The following is a 23311-nucleotide window of genomic DNA, read 5'->3' on the forward strand; positions in this document are numbered from 1 at the left end:
GAAGCCCGGGAGAAGGAGGGCCGTACTGCTGAAGATCCCTCGCCGCTGTGGTGAATCCGCGGTGCCATCGAGCAGGCGAGGAGTGTGCCGCCATGGACGCTCGAGGCGGTGGGCTGGAGTGAGTTGCCGTGGACGTATAACCACACTTTGGAACGTTTTCCTCTCTCCGACATCATCACTCTTTGTATTAAGCGGGACTTATCGTGCGTGCTCCGTGCTCATTCTTGTTGTGTGTGTGTGACTGACAGACAGCCTCCGCAGCGCGCATGCGAGTTCTTGCAGATCTCACAGACAAACATCTTAATAATTTCGCAAATTAGAAATGTTTGGTAAGATAAAATGTGCACGATAAAATTAAGCAAATCTCTTCGCCATCGTCACTCTTTATTATTAAGCAGGAGTTTACGTACAGTTAATGCATGTGCGTGCGCTCGCTGTGGTGTGTGTGTGTGTGTGTGTGTGACTGACAGACAGCCTCCACGGCGCGCATGAGAGTTCACGCAGATCTCACGGACAAACGTCTTAATATGATCGCACATTAGAAATGTTTGTCGAGATTAAATGTGCAATACAACATTATTAAGCAAAAATATATAGTATTTTTTTTTCTCCTCCAGTACCGAAAGCAGAACCGATACCGTCAGATCTTACTGATACTACGGTCTTTCATAATTTAGCCCCGGGGCCAGTTTAATACCGGGTTAATACCCATCCCTAGTCTCAAGTCCCACAGAGGAGATGGAAGGATATAAAACTGGAAGGACGACAGTGAAGGACGAGAGAGGACCAGGGGCCTGTTCTTTGTACATCGCTTATTACATCCAAGATCAAATGACACATTCAAGATGATATCATCGTGCTAATCATGATCCGGCCAATTGGGTTCTTCAAACACACCTGTTGTGTATGATTAGTATCGCTGGATTGAGTTATCTGAGATAATTGCACGTTCATGTGTTGTCTTAAAAGGGGATATGTATCGATACTCGGAACCATGATTAGCAGTGCAGCGATTGGCTGGTGGCAAGACGGCAATGTAATGACGTCATATAATTTAAAACAACACCTGACGAAAATCTTGACAAATTTCTGGACTTTAATAAGGAAATAGCCAAGAAAACAAAACTACATAAATTACTTTTTTTTTTTCATGGTTCCCAATTATTTAGATTCGCAATTTATAATAGTTGTGCAGACTATACATTTTTATTTCAGTGTAGAAATTATCTATTCATTTCATTTTATATTTGGACAGATTTGTAACGTGACAGCATTAATGAAAGTTTCTTAAGGGCCAATATCATGTTATCTGCATCTCCTGCACTCCATCAAACCACTCTTATAATAGCAGTCATCACTCAAAATAATGCACAACTCTATTATCTGTATAACATGTGTGTAAGACTCTAATATAATTATGAAGTAATAATTTTATGACATAAATATTTCAGTGAGTAAAACTAGCTGTGTCTATAGTAGGCTGTTATCGACTACACAGCATTTTTATATTATTTTAAATTATTTTTTTTATGATTATTATTTTAAATGATTGTCCCTGTATCAGTACGATACTCTTGTAATAAAGTAGCAGTGGTAGCAGACATATTTTGAGTATCAGTTCTGGTTGAAAAGAAGCGATCTAATCCTGTTTACATGAAATAAGCCTACTCCCGAGCAGGTTTAAGCTTATGGACCTGTTGCTATGACAGCAGCTCCGGGATGAGCTTCGAAGAACCAAACGATCCAAGATCACGCCAAATCGTCAACATTCAAATCCAGCTGAGTTAGCGACGTAAGAAGAACGGGCCCCAGGCCTGGGCTTTTAGTTGTGTTTGCTTTTTATTTGTGTGTATCAGTCATCCATGAGGGGCTGATGCGCTGTTTTGTGTTTATTTTGTAATTAAAGTTTCATTTGAATTGTCCCCCGGTTCCCGCCTCCTTCTTCCGGATGAATAGGAAGTTTTTTATTATTACATACACTATTCTTCTTAAATATGCCATTAAGTATTGCTGCCATTCATACACATTTCCCCAAGGCATATGAACCCGAAACTGAAAAGACTGCTTATGTGCAATGACACAGAACTAGTGTAATGACATATGACGCACAGAACAAGCAGTTCCCCTTCAGTCGGTCACTCTCTACGTCACATTGGATGACGTGAGTTTCTGAATGCGGTCTTTTCCTGGTGCTGGGTTATGGTCATGATCATTGCCTCACGTGTCTGGGCAAACATGCTGAGGCGGCATTTGCGGATGCGTCATGTTCCCGTCGTGGGAAGAGGACCATCTCAGAGCTGCGGGTCAGGCTTCATTTCCTTGAGGGGCCGAGAAGTATTTCTTGGCGATGGCATGGGTAGTTTTGAGTATCAAAGCAGTGGTAAACCCCTCAAGTAACCAAACATTGAGGGCGTACCACTCCTCTAGTGCTCTGATCCAGTTGAGCAACCAAAGTTATGCCCTGGTCTTTCTTCAAAGAGCGTACCAGCGGTATCCTTCAGTGCTCCTCCTGAAGAACTGATGTCAATTGCTGCATTAGAGAGAGAGAGAGCTGAGGAAGATTCAGCTGCGCTGCTTCCCTCCAGGACTGTGGCAATGCCTGAATCGGATCCAGAGTTAACAGCTGTGCTTAAGTGGAAAAATCCACCACGTCCCGACCCTTCAAGGTTGGAAGACTGGTTTCTCAGAGTGGCTCGCGCTGGTTTACAGTACAGCTTCTTGGTGCCTTTCTTCCTGGAAGTATATGAGGAGTTCACCAGGTATTGGATGGCACCTTATACTCCCGGGAAACAGCATGATGGTTCCTCCTCCCTCACAACCCTCAACGGGGATGGAGCGAGGGGGTATACGGGGATCCCCACAGTGGAGCGGTCAGTTTGCAATGCAGTTGTGTGCTAATAGCGCTTTCACCTGGCAGGGTGAACCGTGCCTCCCCTCCCCTCCACTTTGGCAAGAGCACCATCTCTTGCCAAACCCTTGCCAGGTTCCACTTATGGCTTGAAGTGGAACCTGTTCGTTGAGTGGTATTCTTTTTGTCGAGAAGAACCCTGGATATGCCTGATCAGGGTCATGCTTTCCTTTTTGCAGCAAGGGCTGGAACAAATGCTGTCTCTCTCCACCCTCAAAGTCCAGGTTTCTGCGTACCATGACCAAGTATAGTGAAAGTCGGTGGGTAAGCTTGACCTGGTCTTCAGGTTCCTTAAAGGGGCCAGGAGGTTAAATTCTTCCTGCCTCAGTTTAACGTCTCATCCGAAGGACGTGCTTGTTGACAGTATAGTGTCCACATCACTACACTGGGGCTCTAGGACCCACACAGACCACAGGGTGAGCACCCCCTACTGGCCTCACTAGCACCTCTTCCAGCAGCAACCTAGTTTTCCCAGGAGGTCTCCCATCCAGGTACTGACCAGACTTAGCTTCAGTTGGAAACCAGTCTTGGGCTCCAGGGGGATATGGCTTCCCGGCATGCATTTTGATCGACGAATCGCACCTACAGTATAGTTTGGGCCGGCTGACTCCCAGGTAATCCTGAGGCCCCAACCTGGCTATATGTCCAAGGTTCCTACTACTACCTTCAGAGATCAGGTGGTGAACCTTCAAGCGCTGCCCCTGGAGGAGGCAGACCCAGTACTAGATTTGCTCTGTCCATTCTAAGCCCTGGGGTGCTAGACCGGACACAAAGATTTAGGTCAAATTTGCATCTCAAGGCAATCTTTGGAATTCGGTTCTGGTTCATTCTGAGTGCCGATGTCCAAACCATCGGATGTGACAGCATTTGATCTCAATGACTACGCTATGCTTATTTTTGTTTTTTGTTCTCTTGTTCAGTTCTTCACTGTTGATCTTCATAGGCCCGAATATGTGTCATATCCTCCTAAGGTATTCGTTGTGGAATGTGCTAGTCTTGTTCATGTCACCTTTAGTAGCTCACCAACATACTGAGCCATACAGCAAGACTGGTTTGACAAAGCATCGTTTTTATGCTGTATTGCTTAGATTTCCAGAACATGTTTAGTCTGAAGTAAAGGATCCTCTAGCTTTTCCAAGCCTCTTTTTTATAACTTTTCGTCTATTGCAATTGAAACTACAATTTCAATTTCAATGATAAAGCAGGTCTCCTTAGTGTTATGTACTGAACAGAAGAAATAAACGGATGATTTCCACATCAAAGATGGAGGCTCAGAGCTACAGTTACCTATTATGTAATCGGCATGGGGTAGAGCTCCAGAAAGCACACGTACGTCTGTAAGATGTCTGTTAAAGATCTCTTGATCTGGAAAGCATCTGCTGTCTACAAACGTCTGACAGACTTCTTTCAGATGTCAGTTTTGCATACATTTTAAATAATAAACATATTATAGGGATCTAATAGACATCTATTTGACATCTAAAAGGAAACATTCTATAGACGTATTGCAGATGAGCAAACACTCTAAAAAATATGTCTTGCAGATGTAAATGCACACGTCAAATACACGTCTCTGGATGTACGTGTGCTATCAGGGAGGTGGAGTGTAGTCCATCAGATATTTTATTTTAGTAAAGATAAATATGATTCTTTAGGTCCTGAAAGGCGTGAGGTTGGTGCCTATCAGGAAAACCCAGTCATATATACAGGTGCTGGTCATATAATTAATATCATCAACAAATTGATTTATTTCACTAATTCCATTTAAAAAGTGAAACCTGTATAATAATTTTCATTCATTACACACAGACTGATATATTTAAAATCTTTATTTCTTTCAATTTTGATGTTTATAACTGACAACTAAGGAAAATTCCAAATTCAGTATCTGAGAAAATTTGAATTTTGTGAAAAGGTTCAATATTCAAGACATCTGGTGCTACACACTAATCAGCTAATTAACTCAAAAGACCTCCAAAGCCTTTAAATGGTCTGTGGGTCTAGTTCTGTAAGCTGCACAATCATGGGAAAGACTGCTGACTTGAGAGTTTTCCAAAAGACGACCATTGACCCCTTGCAAAAGGAGGGCAAGACACAAAAAGTCATTGCAAAAGAGGCTGGCTGTTCACAGAGCTCTGTGTCCAAGAACATTAATAGAGAGGCAAGGGAAAGGAAAATATGTGGCAGAAAAAAGTGTACAATCAATATGGATAACAGTACCCTGGAGAGGATTATGAAACAAAACCCAAAAGTGTGGGGGAGATACACAAAAAGAGGACTGCAGCTGGAGTCGGTGCTTCAAGAACCACTACGCACAGACATATGTAAGACATGGGTTTCAGCTGTCGCATTCCTTGCGTCAAGCCACTGTTGAACAACAGACAGCATCAGAAGCGTCTCGCTTCAAAAAGGACTGGAATGCTGCTGAGTGGTCCAAAGTTGTGTTCTCTGTTGAAAGTACATTTTGCGTTTCCTTTGGATATCAGGGTCCCAGAGTCTGGAGGAAGAGAGGAGAGGTACACAATCCATGTTGCTTGAGGTCCAGTGCAAAGTTTCCACAGTCAGTGATGGTTTGGGGTGCCATGTCATCTGCTGGTGTTGATCCACTGTGTTTTCTGAGGTCCAAGGTCAACACAGCCATATACCAGGAAGTTTTAGAGCACTTCATGCTTCCTGCAGATTTCATTTTCCAACAGGACTTGGTACCTGCACAGAGTGCCAAAACTACCAGTACCTGGTTTAAGGACCATGGTATTCCTGTTCTTAATTGGCCAGCAAACTTGCCTGACCTTAACCCCATAGAAAATCTATGGAGTATTGTGAAGAGGAAGATGCGATATACCAGATCCAACAGTGCAAAAGAGCTGAAGGCCACTATCAGAGCAACCTGGGCTCTCATTACACCTGAGCAGTGTCACAGACTGATCGACTCCATGCCACGCTGCATTGCTGCAGTAATTCAGGCAAAAGGAGCCCCAATTGTATTGAGTGCTGTACATGCTCATACTTTTCATTTTCATACTTTTCAGTAGGCCAAGATTTCTAAAAATCCTTTCTTTGTATTGGTCTTAAGTTATATTCTAATTTTCTGAGATACTGAATTTGGGATTTTCCTTAGTTGTCAGTTATAATCATCAAAATTAAGAGAAATAAACATTTGAAATGTATCAGTCTGTGTGTAATGAATGAATATAATATAAAAGTTTAACTTTTTTAATGGAATTAGTGAAATAAACCAACTTTTTGATGATATTCTAATTATATGACCAGCACCTGAATATATATATATATATATTAGGGGTGTAAGAAAATATTGATACGTGAGTATCGCAATATTTTCGGCGATACTGTATCGATATTCAAAAACGGAATATCGATATTTAAAAAAAAAAAAAAGATTCATGGCAGTTATGTAGTTTTGAGTTTACATTCGGACCGCAGGATGGCAGTCTTCATCTCTGAACGACAGTGAAAGTAACAGAAATACTAGAATAAGAGCATGCCACTAATGTTAGCACCACTGATCTATATATATAACTGGATCGCTCATCGCGTTCTAAACTGCCAACAGGCAGTGAAGCCACCGGAAGTGTTCGATCCGCCATCTTACTAATCCCTACCAGCATAGAGCACCATTGAGTTACATTCAAACCACTGTCCTAAAATAACTCGATTTGAAGCTGATCAATCAAACGGGACTCGTTTTTATGTTATGTGTAATAAAGTAATGTTTACTTCAGATGTTATCTGCATTGTTTACGGTCTTTTGGGACAGGATAAGTGATTTATTTAAATCGTGTAGGTGGGTGTGTCTGCTGCGCGCTGACGACACAGGTAACTGATCAAACACAAAAATGGCTTATTTCTTTATGAACAAAGTTATTCAGGAATTATTAAATGAACGTATTAGTATCAGAAATTGATTTTAATATATTACAATGAATTATACAATTATGTTTTTAATATTTCTCTATAATGAAATGAAAAAACATTAATTTACTATCTGGGAAATAAAGCTTTGTATTTATTTCTTAAATCCGTACTGTATATAGTCAGTTATTTCTCTGAATAAATTCAGATTTCAGAAAGAACACTTTGTAGTTTGTTATATGTGTTGAGGTGGTGTCCGTGATGTTCATGATGCTCACTACTGTAATGTTTACATGCCTAGGGTGTTCGCATTGTAATAATGTACAGTGATACTTCATATTTATAAATGCTGACTTGTTAGGTGATGTTTTCTCATTAAAATCATACAAATTCCTATTAATTCAGTGGAACTTTTTTGCACACTAGGGATTACCAATATGGCGGCGCGGCGGCTTCACTTTAATGAGCAATCCAGTTCTATATCATAGATCAGTGGTTAGCACAAATATTGCTCCTAGTCATGGAGGATGAAAGAATTGTCCCTGTTCCTGGTTCATTGTAACAAGCTGAAGTGTGCAGTCCTTTGGGCTTATGTGGTAACGTCCACCGCGGGACCGTGGCAAGTGTACGGTGTACATTTTAGGACATCCTCAGACCTCAGTCATCAAATGAAAAGGCGTCATGCCTCAGACTATGTAGAGATGTCCTAAAATGTACACCGTACAAGTGGCAGTGCGTCGTGCCTGCTGCATTCTCTTTCGGTGCGGTGTTCTGAAATATTTGGTTTCTGAGATTTTCGGTGACGCTGAGCATACGTGAATATTCATGAGTTTCCGGTTTCGCGTTATAGCGACTCTGAAAATATTAGTACGTTTTCACCAGATCACAAAAACTGTTCAACAAGGTAGTTTAATTACGTTTCAGATAAGCAAACGTAGAATATATTTGTTCGTTTGTGCATTAAATGTTATAAATTGTTTGCTGTTTCAAATGTTTCTCCACGATTATAGCCACTTATTTGCTAGAGGCATCTGCCCATCGTTAGAATACGCTACAAGTAAATGGGCCAGCAGCTGTTAAATATTTATTCATATTCCTCTGTTTCGCTATTAAAAGCATGTAATTTGAAGTGTATCATATGGTGGCACATTTTTTCCTTAAAAAATGTGTCAAATGGAAGTGCATGACAGCCTGCAGTTCATGTGGAGAAGCTCTTTGTAATTAATATTTCTGTTACAAATCAGCAGAGTTTGGCACTTCTGCCTGTTATTTTTTTCCTAGTTTGCAGAAGCTCTTCTGTCTTCTAATGGGGGAGACTTACAAGCTATGAGGCCACTATTGCATGAAGACATGGGTAAAATTAACTCTTTTTTTATTTTATCTGATGCAGGGGATGGTGGATGATGACCAACAGAGTGTGTACTTTAGTGTAATAATTAAACAAATCATATGCAAAATAAAAGAAAAAAAATGTATAGCCTACTATTTGATACAAATGTTGTATTATTTAACCAGTTTTAAAGTTTAACTACAATTTGTTCCTGAAATCCACACTTTTGAAATCAAGATAAATCAAAGGTAAACCAAGCACAACCTAATAAAACAAGTTGCATGGATAAAGGGTTTTGTAAAAAAGATAATGTTGGTGGATATTCTACTAATATTAAAAACACGTGGGTCATTCTTGAATGGCTTATTCTGCAATGGGTTTAAACAATCTGATTTGGAAGCATGTTTCTTCTCCCAACATTTAGACTGATTTATTTGAGTTTGTTCGTGGTGTTTAAAGGGGGGGTGAAATGCTCGTTTTCACTCAATATCCTGTTAATCTTGAGTACCTATAGAGTAGTACTGCATCCTTCATAACTCCAAAAAGTCTTTAGTTTTATTATATTCATAAGAGAAAGATAGTCTGTACCGATTTTTCCTGGAAAAACACGACCGGCTGGAGGCGTGATGTGTGGGCGGAGCTAAAGAATCACGAGCGCCATGAGGCTTTTGCGTTGAGAGCGTTTGGAAGTTGTGACATTACCGTGAGGAAAAAAAACATCCAAAACAAACCATCGCTAACAGTCAGATTCAGCCGTTTATTTATGATCCAGAATCAGATCCCAAGGCTGAAACTGAACGAGAGCAGCAGCAGCAACAACTCGCTCCGAGCAGGGCTCGAACCCGGGTCTCCGGCATGGGAGAGATATTTTAAGCAGTTTTACTCACCGCCTGCGGTTCCAACACACGATCGTGACCCTTTTTCATTGGGATTGCATTATCCTTAAGAAATAAACGATATGCAAATCCGACGGGTCCCATCAGGTTCGGGCAAAGATCTTCAGCTCTATTTTATATTTATACAGGTGTGTATAATGTCATTTATGTTATGCCTTCACCACATCTGTTAATAAAGCTTTTAACACAGAATCAGTTGAAGTCTTTATTCAGCAAAAGCAATCTACTTTTATCTTTGAAATTAAAATATACAAATTACTGTATGTTTTGATTTAGCATATGTTATTAAACTTCAAAACATTTTAATTGTTGTAAATTTTTTGAAAATAAGCAAAACTGTTAAAGTACTACAAGGTTGGGGATTTCAAAACTTGACCAATACACATTTGAGTCAAAATGATTTTCAAGTGCACCACAATGCAGTATATGATTAAAGACAAGAATAAAGTGTATAAAGACATTTTTTTATTTATTTTAATTATGTAGAGCATTTTATCTACTAAATTTCTAATTTTGGGGGTAAGTAAATAAAAAAAAAAAAAAAAAACTGATCAAGAATGTTTATATTCCAGTTCATGTGTGCATTAAAAAAAGAAACATCCAGCTTTCACTTTTGCCATTTTATTATTGCACAACAGATACATTTTGGCAAAGTTATTAAACGACACATTTTATGTCAAATACGAATATTATAAAACTGCTTTATTGTAGGCTCATTTTGAGCATAGACTAGTTCAGGTAAATCATTACGAAAATCACTACTGACACAATCTATAAAGTATTTTGCATATTATTAATAGTATTAAAACAACAATGAACTAAGCATAATATAATTCTACGCTAAAACATACATTTTTGAAAATTGTTTATGTTTCAGTGACAACATACTAATATTTTCAGAGTCGCTTTAATGCAAAACAGGAAACTCATGAATATTCATGTGTGCTCCGCCCAACGTCACCGAAAATCTCAGAAACCGAATATTTCACAACACTGGTGCTCGCGTCGCGGTTTCGGCGATTCAACGCAGAAAATTTTAACTCCTGTGTGCTTTGTGTTTTTGTCTCTTAAAACTCCCCATTCTTGATTCTATTGTTCTCACAAAACGAGTCTTTCACACCTTTTATTCCACCTTTATTAGCCTTTGTTGTGGTTATTTCAAGCTTTACAATCCACTAAACTGCTATCTCACTTTTCTCAGTATGCATTTAGCGCTTATTTATCAAGTCACTAAAAATACAACAAAATATTTTCTTACGACATTACGTGAATTATTGTGACAGAAATGCATTATGAAGAGATGCACCTGTTATTAGTAGCATTAGAGCTAACGTTAGCATCAAGCTACACAAGACAATTTATGAAATTATTAGTACACTTTTAGAGCTTCCTGTACACTTCCTGGTTCATATTTGTTCATAACAACACAGATACACCTCTGTACACACGAAATAGGGATGGGCGATACCACATTTTTTCCATGCGGTACGAACCTATACTTTTTGTTACAATTTTAACGATTCCGATATCGATACTGCTTATAATTTTTAAAGTGTATGTGATTTGTAAAAATAATCTTAATTTAATCTTAATTTTTTATATTTGCAGTTACCATGGCTACAAGAACGATGATTTGTGATGTTACTGTTAAAACCATGGGTAGTTTTCGTAAGGGAACCTGAAAAAAAAAAAAAAAAAAACTTCACAGGAATGTGTCTGAAAGTGATAAACGGGCCTCGTTTTTACCTAAATGATTTATAATTTATTTTAATATATAAGGTATGCATTTTAGCTGACACCTAAATGAACACATTACAATTGTTTTATGACTGCAAGTATTTCTCCTCAAATGCTATTGAGCTTCAAATTTGAGCCCATGTGAAAAAGTAGCATAATTTACATATGACTTACAGTTTATTTTAATAAATATCAAACATTCAATTCAATTGTGCATCATAGCTGACACCTAGATGAACAATTACAGTTGTGCTTATGACTATAAGTCATTCTCCTCAAATGCTACTGACGTTAGAAAAGTGTATACCAATATCACATGTAACTTTAGAGACGGTCCCTAAATTTGAGACTCTCGAACATCCAACGTCAAGCCAACTTCATGCCTTTTTTTTTTTTACTTTCTTTAGTTTTCTTTTCTCTGCGCCGGATTGCTGATGTGATTTACCCGGGCATAGATGTCCATCCATCAATTATGAGCGTTCAGCGGCAAACATGAGGTGCAAGCGGTCGCGAGTGCAGATAAGAGAATGGTGCATGTTTTTTAGTTTTTTTTTAGCAACTGGGATGATGCCCCCTCTGGGAGTTGGTGCCCTACGCAGACTGCGTATTCTGCGTATAGGGAGCGGTGGTACTGCTGTCATCTTTCGCGCAAGTCGCAACCGTGATTCAGGCGGCAAGGAAGGCGACCGAAAGTTGAAGTCGGCTGCGTGCTGCCATCTTGTAGCAGAACTTCACTTGCGTTGGCATTCCCATTGACTCCCATTCATTTTGGCGTCACTTTGACAGCGAATAACTTTACATCTGAGGCATTTAAAGACTCCGTTTGTCCATTATTTATTTCTGAAGATACACGACAATGTATAAAGGGCTCCATTGCCTTCTATGTTACATTATGGCCCCGTAGAAACAGTTTTTGTAAAAAATAGGCTAACGATTGCGTCATAACCACGCGACTCTCTGTCGCATTACCGTACAGACAGGAGGAGAAGCTCGCAGGCAATTAACTTAATATGGCGTACTGGCGTTACATTTTAAAATACTATACAAAATAATTAATCAGAATACTTACTCCTGCTCACTCACGCCAAAGAACTCCCCGCTCAAGCTCGCCGTGTCTGCAAGATTAACGATGGCAGTTTTCACGCACAGCTACTACAAGATTTACATCTGTCAGACAGGTTGCTGATGTCGTCAAGCTTCGTTTGAGTCTGCGCGTCAGAAACTGAAGTGCTAAAAACGCTAAAAATGGGCTTCAATTGTCTCAGTTGAGTTCCAATGGGGTCGCTGTGTCCATTTCTTTTACTGTCTATGCCGTGCATGCCGTGTTGTGATGGTGAATGGTACATTGCACTGTGAGCAGCCGCAGACCAATCGGTGTTAACGTCGTACCATCGTGTTCGCGAGAACATCAGAAATGCTAACTTGTTCAGCGATGAAAAAGGCTATAAATAGCATATTTTTGCAACAGTAAACGACCAAATTCCACCCCTGATCGCTAAAGGAAGTTATTACAAACACTCGATCAGGGTTTAAAGTGAGTTTTGAGTAAAAGTGTACTAATAATTTCATAAAATGTCTGGTGTAGCTTGATGCTAACGTTAGCTCTAATGCTACTATAACAGATGCATTTCTGTCACAATTCACGTAATGTCGTAAAAAATGTTTTGTGGTATTTTTATAGTGACTTTTGATAAATAAGGGCTAAATGCATACTGAGAAAAGTGAGATAGCAGTTTAGTGGATTGTAAAGCTTGAAATAACCACAACAAAGGCTAATAAATAAAAGCAAATGAATAATTATAAAAGAATAATGCGGATAAATGTGTCATACCTGGCGGAGGTGTGAAAGACTCGTTTTCTGAGAACAATAGAATTATGAATGGGGAGTTTTAAGAGACAGAAACACAGACAAAGCACACAGGAGAGTTTACATGTGACATCTTACAGAGATGACAAGTGCCATAAATCAATCTAATTAGCCTTCTCTAAAAATACACATGACATGGCCTTAGAAAATATTTCATAAAATTCAGTTTTACAGATTATATAATGAAATTTTCATATGAAGCTTTGGTAGACTTGTGGCTTTAGCTACACTGTATTGCTAAACTCATATCCTACATCAACAATTTTTTAAATACATTTTAAAAATATGTTTTTAATATTTTTATTTTTGTTTTTGTGTTTAAGCTTATATATCTCTATTATCATAACAGTCTGAGCGATTCTGATTCATGAACAATAAACTTTGCAGTGTCAGCTTTGTGGACAAATGTTGATTATGTATCTAGTCAGAAAGAATCATGAGCAGAAACATTTTTATTTTGGGTATGTCATTTCTGTCTCCATGCCAAAAATAGGGGGTGACTGGTAACACCATCACCATTTACTCGTACCGCATAACGTTGACTGTTTCAGGCACTGATTATTGCAAATGCAGATCCCACTGTTTTCTGCTTAAATAATTTGTATTTCCTTATTGTTAAGGTTTGCATATGGTGGGGAGTTCTTACAACATACAGAACTACCAAATTTTGCTGTAAGTTTGATTGCATCATATAATTGCTGTTAATAGTGTTCATCATCTGTTTGATTGTGTTTTCAATTGATTCTTCCGTACATTTATGTCATATGCACATAAAGTGACAATCATCACTAAATATTGTAGAAACTTAATTTTCTAAAAATGTATGTATGTATGTAATGTGCACACAACTAAGTCCCTGTACTTCCTCACAAATATGTTCTCATTAATTGTAAACAAATATAATAGGTAAAAAAAAAACATACCATGCATACCATGCATTTTTAGCTGACCTGCTATCCCGCTTTTATTTATTGTACAATCATTGACTCTCCTACCTTCACATTACAAAAGAATATCACACTCTGAGTCTTTTACAGCTCTTGTACAGTCTATCAGCTTAAAAAAAAAAAAAATGTAGAACAAGTTTTCCGCTGCATATGTTGGTGCTGTTTGGAAATACAATTTGAAAGGCAAATGCATGGATAACCCAGACGATATCCATTTGGGTTACTGTTCCCCTTTCTGTCCCTTTCGGTTCCTGCAGCTCATTGTGTACGTGGAGGATCCTCATTCCTTTCCCGCTCATGTGCAGTGACGATAAACTGAAGTTATGAAAATGTATTGCGACACAGTGACAGCAAGATCATTGAGAGAAAGGTTTGACTTGTGGATCGGGGAGTTACAAAAGGAAGCTTCCCTCTCATACTCGTGTAAGTCCATGAGTTTATTTACTCATTATTTGATTCAATGCTGCTATTTTCAACAGAATGAGATTGAACATATCATTAAAACTTTTATTTTATTATGTATTATGTAGAAATATCAGGAATCATATTACAAATGCCGATACTTTTTTTCACCCCAGAGACTCTTAAATTATTTACACTACTAAACTAACTGAAACAAATGTTTAATTCGTTGTTTAGGGTAGCACTTGAGTACTTTAATAATTATATATATTATATATCAATTTATTTTATACAACATATTTATTGTGAAATTGTGTTACTCTTGTTTGATCCAGTTCATTTTAAATGGTTAATTATTAGAAGAACAAAACAAAGACTTTTAGAACTACTGTCATATGTCTTATTTTCCATAAAATATAACACTTGTGAATAGCTTGTCAAAACATTTACTTCCTCATATTCTTAGAAATGGCAATATCCATAAGTCACATTATTCTTCACTTTCATAACACATTCTACAATAGCTTACAAAAATAATTATTGTAGAATTATATTAATCTGTAGAATTCAACAGAAAATTGTTTACCCATAGAAATCTGTTGAGTTTAAGATGATTAATGGCTTTTGTATAAATGGCCACAGTATAAAATTAATATTGTATTTATATAATTTAAACAAACAAGGTGTAAGAATACAAAATACATTTATTCTGGCAAACAAAACATGAAGAAAGGACAATTGTGGTAAAGTTTTAAGGCAAAAAACGTAACAACTGACAGCATGTTCCCGTCTGAGTGATTCACAATCTCATTGTTACACAGTAAGAACAAGCAGTGGAAAGTGATTTGTGTCAAAGTGTTGACAGAGTACGCTAAATAACAGATGAGAAGATACGTCTTTACCAACCGCACAGTCGCTCTGACTGGTGCATTTTTATTAAAACAGAAAAAAAAAAAAAAAAAAAAAAACACACGTGCATTCATTCAGTCACTGATTAGGTCACATGACATTTCACAGTGTGACTGGATTGCCTGTCCAAAAAAAAACAACAAAAATACAAATACAAATGAGAGCATACCATTTATACATGTCAACACCCCCACTTGCTCTCACATTGTTATTTCATCAGTCCACAACTCATACGTACAAAGTTCATAAACCTAACATAAACAAATTAAATTTCATCAACTTAAGCTTTGTTGCTGGTTTAGTTAGTACATCTGCAAACATATCTTCAGTTGGACAGTACTTCAGACTAATTCTGCCTTCATTAATTACAGACCTCACAAAATGGTATTTAATGTCAACATGTTTACATCTTTGTCTGTCTGATGTGTAATTACAAAATAAGAGCCTCACAAATCTCATAAATGGGATGCTGCATCTCTATTTTCAAAAATCTATAAAAATCTATGTTATAGATTGCACTGGCCACTTTCACCTCATATTGAGAGTACACCTTGCCACAATGACAGGTGCATCGTTTCAGGACTGTCTGATGTGTAATTACAAAATAAAAGCCTCCCAAATCTCATAAAAAAGCTGCTGCATCTCTACTTTCAAAAATATAAAAAAAAATAAAAGTTATAGATTTCACAGACCACTTTCACCTCAAATTGAGAGTACACCTTGCCACAATGTCAGCTGCATCGTTTCAGGACAGTCTGATGTGTAATTACAAAATAAGAGCCCCCCAAATATCATAAATGAATTGCTGCATCTCTACATTCAAAAATCTATCAAAATAAAAGTTATAGATTGCACAGACCACTTTCACCCCAGATTGAGAGTACATCTTGCCACAATGTCAGCTGCATCGTTTCAGGACTGTCTGATCTGTAATTACAAAATAAGAGCCCCCCAAATATCATAAATGAGATGCTGCATCTCTACATTCAAAAATCTATAAAAATAAAAGTTATAGATTGCACAAACTACTTTCACCTCATATTGAGAGTACACCTTGCCACAATGTCAGCTGCATCGTTTCAGGACAGTCTGATGTGAAATTACAAAATAAGAGCCTCTCAAATCTCATAAACAAGCTTCTGCATAAAATATATAAAAATATATAAAAATAAAAGTTAAAGATTGCACAGGCCACTTTCACCTCAGATTGAGAGTACAACTCGCCACAATGTCAGATGCATTGTTTCAGGACGGTCTGATGTGAGATTACAAAATAAGAGCCTCCCAAATCTCATAAATGGGATGCTGCATCTCTATTTTCAAAAATCTTTAAAAATCTAAGTTATAGATTGCACAGGCCACTTTCACCTCAGATTGAGAGTACACCTTGCCACAATGTCAGATGCATTGTTTCAGGACGGTCTGATGTGAGATTACAAAATAAGAGCCTCCCAAATCTCATAAATAGGATGCTGCATCCCTATATTCAAAAATCTATAAAAATCTAAGTTTTAGATTGCACAGACCGCTTTCACCTCAGATTGAGAGTACACCTTGCCACAATCTCAGATGCATCGTTTCAGGACAGTCTGATGTGTAATTACAAAATAAGAGCCTCACAAATCTCATAAAAAAGCTGCTGCATCTCTACTTTAACTTAGATTTTTATAGATTTTTGAAAATAGAGATGCAGCATCCCATTTATGAGATTTGTGAGGCTCTTATTTTGTAATTCCACATCAGACTGTCCTGAAACGCTGCAGCTGACATTGTGGCAAGGTGTACTCTCAATCTGAGGTGAAAGTGGCCAGTGCAATCTATAACTTAGATTTTTAAAGATTTTTGAAAATAGAGATGCAGCATCTCATTTATGAGATTTGGGAGGCTCTTATTTTGTAATTCCACATCAGAATGTACTGAAACGATGCAGCTGACATTGTGGCAAGGTGTACTCTCAATTTGAGGTGAAAGTGGCCTGTGCAATCTATAACTTAAATTTTTATAGATTTTTGAAAGTAGATGCAGCAGCATGCAGCTGACACTGTACTTTCTGTCTGTGCATTCTAGAACTTTTATTTGTATAGCTTTTCGAATGTAGAGATGCAGCAAGCATGTATTATTCTTCTTATTTTGTAATATGAGTATTAGAGGGTTTTTATTTTGGTATTCAGCATCAGACAGTAACGGACTGTGTGTTGGGAAAAGTAGCGTTCGCTGGAAGAGCACTCCATTCAGATCAGTTCTCTGGCGGTATTACCGTAATACGCAGTTTATACGCGACCCTGGAAATAACGTGGCGGCTAGATTGACCGTGCTTTTCTACTTGGCGGCTGGCTTGACCGCAGTGTTATACCTCCCCGTCTGCATGTTGCGTCGCGGTGAGTGGTACTTCTACACTGACTACACCACTGTTTACGCTGACATGTTCTTGCTTTGTGGCCTTTTGTACCACACCTGTGACAAACAATGTTGGTACTTCCAGCACCACAAACAGCTGTACTCGCTAAAGCGGTTTTACTGCCAGGCTGCACTCTTGCTTTCATAACATTGTCCTCGGATACGGTTGCCCGCATATTTTCTATGTCTTCATAACTTCGAAGCCTTGTTTTAAATTCCGCAAAAGTCCATTTATCATCTCTCTGGCTAACATGAATGGCAAATGGTTTAAATGTCTCTGGAAGTCCTTTCAGAACCATTGCCATTAAAAGTCCATCACTCAGATTCTCACCTGCGTTCCTCAAAGCGGTGATTGCGGTCTCAGCCCTGATAACATAATCAGTAACACACTCACTGGCAGACTTTTGTAGTGACGTTAGCTCTGTGTATAAGTTAATTACTCTAGGCTTTCCTTTGCCAGCATAATATTCCCGAAGAATCTTCAATGCTGCTCTTCCATCGTCTTCTGCTTCCCTCACAACTAGCGACAAACTTTTGTCATCCAGGAACTGTATCAGCTCTGCATATGCTTCGGTGTTTTTCGCTGTATCTCCCTCGCCTTCCTCAAAAGACTCACTTAAAATAGTCTCTTTCAGTCCTTGCATATAAAGATGTCCCAAAAACTTTGTCTCCCATAGCTCATAGTTTTTCTCATCTCCATCAAAGATTAAACGAGACCATCGGCTTGTCACAGTTTCTTTTTCTCTTCTTCTCATGTTGAAAGACTCGGGTACACGCTTTATCCGTCGCGACTTTCACCCAGTGTCTTAACACTCAAAACATTGTATACCTTGCTCTGGGCCCATAACCTGTTGACAGAGTACGCTAAATAACAGACGAGAAGATACGTCTTTACCAACCGCACAGTCGCTCTGACTGGTGCATTTTTATTAAAACAGAAAAAAAAAAAAAACACACGTGCATTCATTCAGTCACTGATTAGGTCACATGACATTTCACAGTGTGACTGGATTGCCTGTCCAAAAAAACAACAACAAAAATACAAATACAAATGAGAGGATACCATTTATACATGTCAACACAAAGAATATCACAGCACAAAACAGTGTAATGCTTGTTTCACACTGTAAGGGGAGCACAGCATCAGATGTGCTTCACTGAAACTGCAACATAAAATGTGATTTTGCAAGACATGCCAGTAACACTTCTGATGAGAACATTAGTTACAATGGATGCCAGAGAACATCCACTGCTAACACATGAGGTGCAAGAGGCCTTAGCAGTATTATACACCAGAAAGAAACAATGAAAGCGGGACAAATTTGACTAAAAGTAACATTAAAGGTGCGATAAAGTTAGAAAATGAGAAAGTGAGGCTAATGCAACTTTAAGTTCACTACTGTTCTTTCTATATGGGAGCCTGAGTTCTTTTTCTCTGCTGAAATATGAAATAGGACAAACCGAAAACAGGTAATAGAGTAAAAACACAGATCAGTAATATCTTCCACCAGTCTAATATTTGTGTTTCTGGTCCATGGTTTTCTTGATCTGTTGATTCTGTGGGGGGTGGGGGTGGGGTGGGACCACTTTTGATGATCAGTTGTACAGTCTCCTGTTCATCTGAGGGTGTGATGAAGCAGTTGAACTCTCCTGCATCAGCGTGAGTGAGATCGCTTAGTTTGATGGAGAAGTTTCCTCTCTTATACTCGTCAGGGAAAGTTTGCACTCTATTCTTATACCGTGGGTCCTGTGACTCTAAAGATTCTGTACCTTTGATTAAATCACAAATATTCTCTTTGTCTTTGTTCCTCCAAAACACATCAGTGTCTTGAAGTTTAAGATCATGTTGAGTTGAAGAACACGGCAGGAGAACAGAACCACCGATGAAACCCTCTACTGTGACCTCTACTGTGAGCTGCAGAGAGACTGAAAAAACACATACTTTATCTGTAAACAGAATCTGACATCCATTCAAGTGGCATTAATTTACCTTTTTTAAACTTAGTTCAGATGCTCACCTTTGTTTATCAGCACCGCAAACACAATGATGAAACAGAATCTGCAGAAACAAAACAAAACAAAAAGTTATTTTAGCTTTATTAGTCTTAGCTAGTACAGCTTGATATTGGCATCAGGCTTGTTTGAGAGGCGCAGAACTGATAACCAGTGATCATGTTGGTTAAAAAAGTTCTAGAACTAGCTGTGATGTCAGTAGAATCGCAAAAACAACGTATGCAAAGTTTGTTTACCAGTTGCACAAACTAAAAGTATGATGGGACCAGGCTTGGACTTTTATTTGTGTTTTGGTTCTGTTTGTGTGCGACAGTCGTCCATGAGGAGGGGCTGACACACTCTTTTGGCGAAGCTGTGGCCTAGTGGTTAGAGAGTTTGACTCCTAACCCTAGGGTTGTGGGTTTGAGTCTCGGGGCAGCAATATCACGACTGAGGTGCCCTTGAGCAAGGCACCGAACCCCCAACTGCTCCCCAGGCACCGCAGCATAAATGATGCCCACTGCTCCGGGTGTGTGTTCACTGTGTGTGTGTGTGTGTGTGTGTGTGTGTGTGTGTGTGTGTGTGCACTATGGTTCGGTTAAATGCAGAACACAAACTCTGAGTATGGGTCAGCATACTTGGCTGTATGTCACTACACTTCTTTTAGGTATATTTTATTATTAAACTTTTGTTTGAATGTTCCCGCCGCCTCCTTCCCGAGACTATGAACGTTTGTTACACACTGGATGACTAAATTCAGTACACAGATTACACACCATATTATTAAATCAGACAGACAAGCAGAATAGCCCAGAATATGAACATAACCCAGTAAATTGCACTTTAAGCGTAGACTGTCCCTCATAGAAAGAAAATGCTTAATTAATGGACTAAGACAGTAGCATAAAAATGACGAATTCAGGATACAGTTTCTTAAAAAATTGCACATGAAAGAAAGTAAGTCCAGAAGAACAGATGCATTTTCTTCCCAAACCTAATGTAATGCGGAACTGAAAGTATGGGCTCATGTAGCCTACCGCTATTATTCATCACATATCCAAATGTTTCCATATTCGCAATGTATTTGAAGCTAAACCATTATTGATTAAAATAACTGGGCTTTGTACATTCCAATATCAACAGAAAAAAAAATTCATAATGAACAAAAATGTGCCGCACTGGAGTAGGTCGGGGCTCACGATACGGCACAGACATAATACTGATTAATTTAAATTGACTGTGTAACATTATATCTGTATTGGTGTTTATTTATTTTAATAATAAACAGGCAGCACTTGCAATGAATATGTGCGCATGAGGCGCTAGCGCGATCAAATCCTTGAGACAAAATACTCCGTCACTTAAGCTACAGCAGGGCATTATTCGATTTTGAATTCAGTTTGAAGATTCAATAATATAAAAGATTATTAGAAATGTTATAAAGCAAACACTGTTACGCTCTCATTTCACTCTGGAACCGAGAATGCAATTTTCCCTGAATATCCAAAATATTGCATATGTGACATTTATTTTATATAGGCCTAACAGTTTAACAAAAAAGGCAATATTAAGTGTACATTAGGGCTGCACGATTAATCGCATGCGATTGTCATGTGTGTCTGGTCAGTAAAGCTGGATCTGTGATTAGTGGGAAATGTCCCATCACCTGCTTTCAAATGGAGTCGCACTTACTACACAGAGCTGTAGTTCACTGAAAAACTACGCAATATCGCTTTCATAATCGCAGATGAATTGCATGCAGTTATGAACCTTCATTAAGCCGCGTTTTCTTTATGGGAGGAAAACACTTGTTCTTCTGGGCTTATCTGCTTTCATGTATAATTTATTAATAAAGTGTATACTGAATTCTGTCTTTTTATAACACAGTCTTAGTCCATTAATAAAGTGTTTTCTTTCTATGAGGGATACACTTAAAGTGCAATTGAGCAGGTTATGTTCATATTCTAGGCTATTCTGCATGTCTGTTTTCTTTATTAATAAGGTGTGCACTGAATTTAGTCATCGAATGTTTTACATGTTTTAGTATGTCCCAAAGCTGTACCTTTATAAGAATGCTATTTTATCCAAGTTCAAAATAAAACTCTATGAAGCGCTCTATTGTGAACTTAACAAAGTAAACAGAAGAAATCAGCAAACAAGAAAAAAAAATTTGAAAAAATCTGAGCGCCACATTAAAAAACCATTAAAAAATAAAAATGTTTAAAAAAGGAAATTTTAGAATAAATCAATTCTATACAACTTCTTACCATTGTGCAAATAATATGTTATCATGTAATCTATAAAAAAATTGCTGTAGTCTGATTACGAGTTTTTTTTTTTTATTATGAGTACTTGAGTTATGGAGTCTGATTACGTAGCCCTGCATAGAATTCACTAAATCTTGAAACATCCCTCAAATAATTGCTCTCTTATTAACCTTGACTAAGTAAAAAATAAATAAAATTATATATATATATATATATATATATATATATATATATATATATATATATATATATATATATATACACACACACACACACATATATATATATATATATATATATATATATATATATATATATATATATATATAATATGTGTGTGTGTGTGCGTGTGTGTGTGTGTGTGTGGAAATTTAAATTCTTCTAATATGCTAAATTCCATCTGATTTTTATAAAAATGTACATTAAATAGGTTATAAATATTAACTTCATCGTCAAAATGTATAACTGAATTAAAAGCTTCTATTTATTTCTCTTAACAATATACTGGATGTTGCATAGGCCTAATTATTCTGTAGATTGCCAAACTCTGAATATGACTTAGCTGTAAATTTTGTTCATAAGGGAGCATCTTCACCCATCTTACCCTACTGGTCAAATATTTAATATGTTGAATGCATGGTCTCCGTCTCTGTCAATCAAATTACTATCAAAAAATAAGAATAACAGCACATGCATCACGCCGCAAAGACAAAATAACGTGCTAATGCGAATAGCTACAACAGATATCTGTGATAACCTGCAACTCGCTAATGGCTATTTAATTAAACCACGATAAATGCATTAATGACCTTGAGAGGAGTTTGTTTGTTTGTTTACTAAGTTGTTTGTTAATGCTAGTTTAAATAAACCAGGCCAAATACGAGCGAGCAAACTTTCACTTTGCACATTTCGCGGCAGATCCGAAATATGTGGGAAGCACGATACGGCTCGTTATGTGAAAACCGAGTATCATGTAGAAATTATGAACATACCCGATGATCATGTTGTCCCGAAATAATTAATTTAGCTTATACATAATTTGCGAAAACAGAAGGTATCTAACGCTTTGCCGTTTCCGGGAGAAAAAAAAGTAAGAGCACATTTACAGTCACTTCCCCAGCCTCTTTGTCACTTCCGGTAATAAAGAGGCTCGGGAAGTGACTGTAAATGTTAAGTCCCTGCTGGTGGATAATTGGAACTACACCCGATGGCGTGTTTCTCCATTCTCCCATATACACCCTTTCAAAAACAAACATGATTTCTACTGAAATATAAAGTGTTTTAGAGCTCCTTGTAAGAAATATCAGAAAAAAATTCATTACAATGTAACGCAAAGTAAAATATTACCATAACATAAAAAACCGCAAATTGTGAGCTACTTAGACGAGACATGCATGAATTATATACCTAGCCTATATAAAGTATGTGTGATTTATTTATTTATTTTTTTGAAAAGTTTTTATTTTATTTTTTATTGCCAAACAAGTAAACATAATCGGGGCGTATGATTGTATCTCTAACAACATTTACAGTTTGAACTGGGAGTTGCAGTCGCCTTTTCAGTGTTGTGACATATTTCCAACTGAAACAGAATATAGGCATGTTTCAATTCGAACACCTATTATTGAATAGGGGGCAGTTTTTCTGTCACACTTCCTCTCCTTCTCCCACTTTCAGCAAACCGTTGGAGGGGTGCGATTAATCAGTTATTATTCTGCCCACTGCTGTTAAACTGACATAATCGGAGAAGGAATGACATTTGCAGAGTCGCTGAAAACCAGAGTTGTGA

The 23311-nt window shown here is 37.8% G+C and overlaps 1 protein-coding gene across 1 annotated transcript; it reads right to left on the minus strand.

The window, feature by feature from the left end:
• Window positions 1–18153: 18153 nt before the first annotated feature.
• On the minus strand, window positions 18154–22675 carry LOC127987533 (CD276 antigen homolog). Its single transcript, XM_052589901.1, has 3 exons — window positions 22515–22675; window positions 19282–19322; window positions 18154–19189 (listed from the first exon to the last, which is right to left on the minus strand). Exons 1-3 carry the CDS (start codon window positions 22523–22525, stop codon window positions 18672–18674), a joined length of 570 nt encoding a protein of 189 aa, XP_052445861.1. The 5' UTR covers window positions 22526–22675; the 3' UTR covers window positions 18154–18671.
• Between the last annotated feature and the right edge of the window lie 636 nt (window positions 22676–23311).

Source organism: Carassius gibelio, chromosome B22 (genome assembly GCF_023724105.1).
Source record: "Carassius gibelio isolate Cgi1373 ecotype wild population from Czech Republic chromosome B22, carGib1.2-hapl.c, whole genome shotgun sequence".
NCBI classification, from domain to species: domain Eukaryota; kingdom Metazoa; phylum Chordata; class Actinopteri; order Cypriniformes; family Cyprinidae; genus Carassius; species Carassius gibelio.

Excerpts from the sequence above, each read along its gene's own strand:
- LOC127987533 (XM_052589901.1), bottom strand. Across the intron at positions 19,190-19,281 it reads TGCGGTGCTGATAAACAAAG|TCTCTCTGCAGCTCACAGTA; the intron begins GTGAGCATCTGA and ends GTGTTTTTTCAG.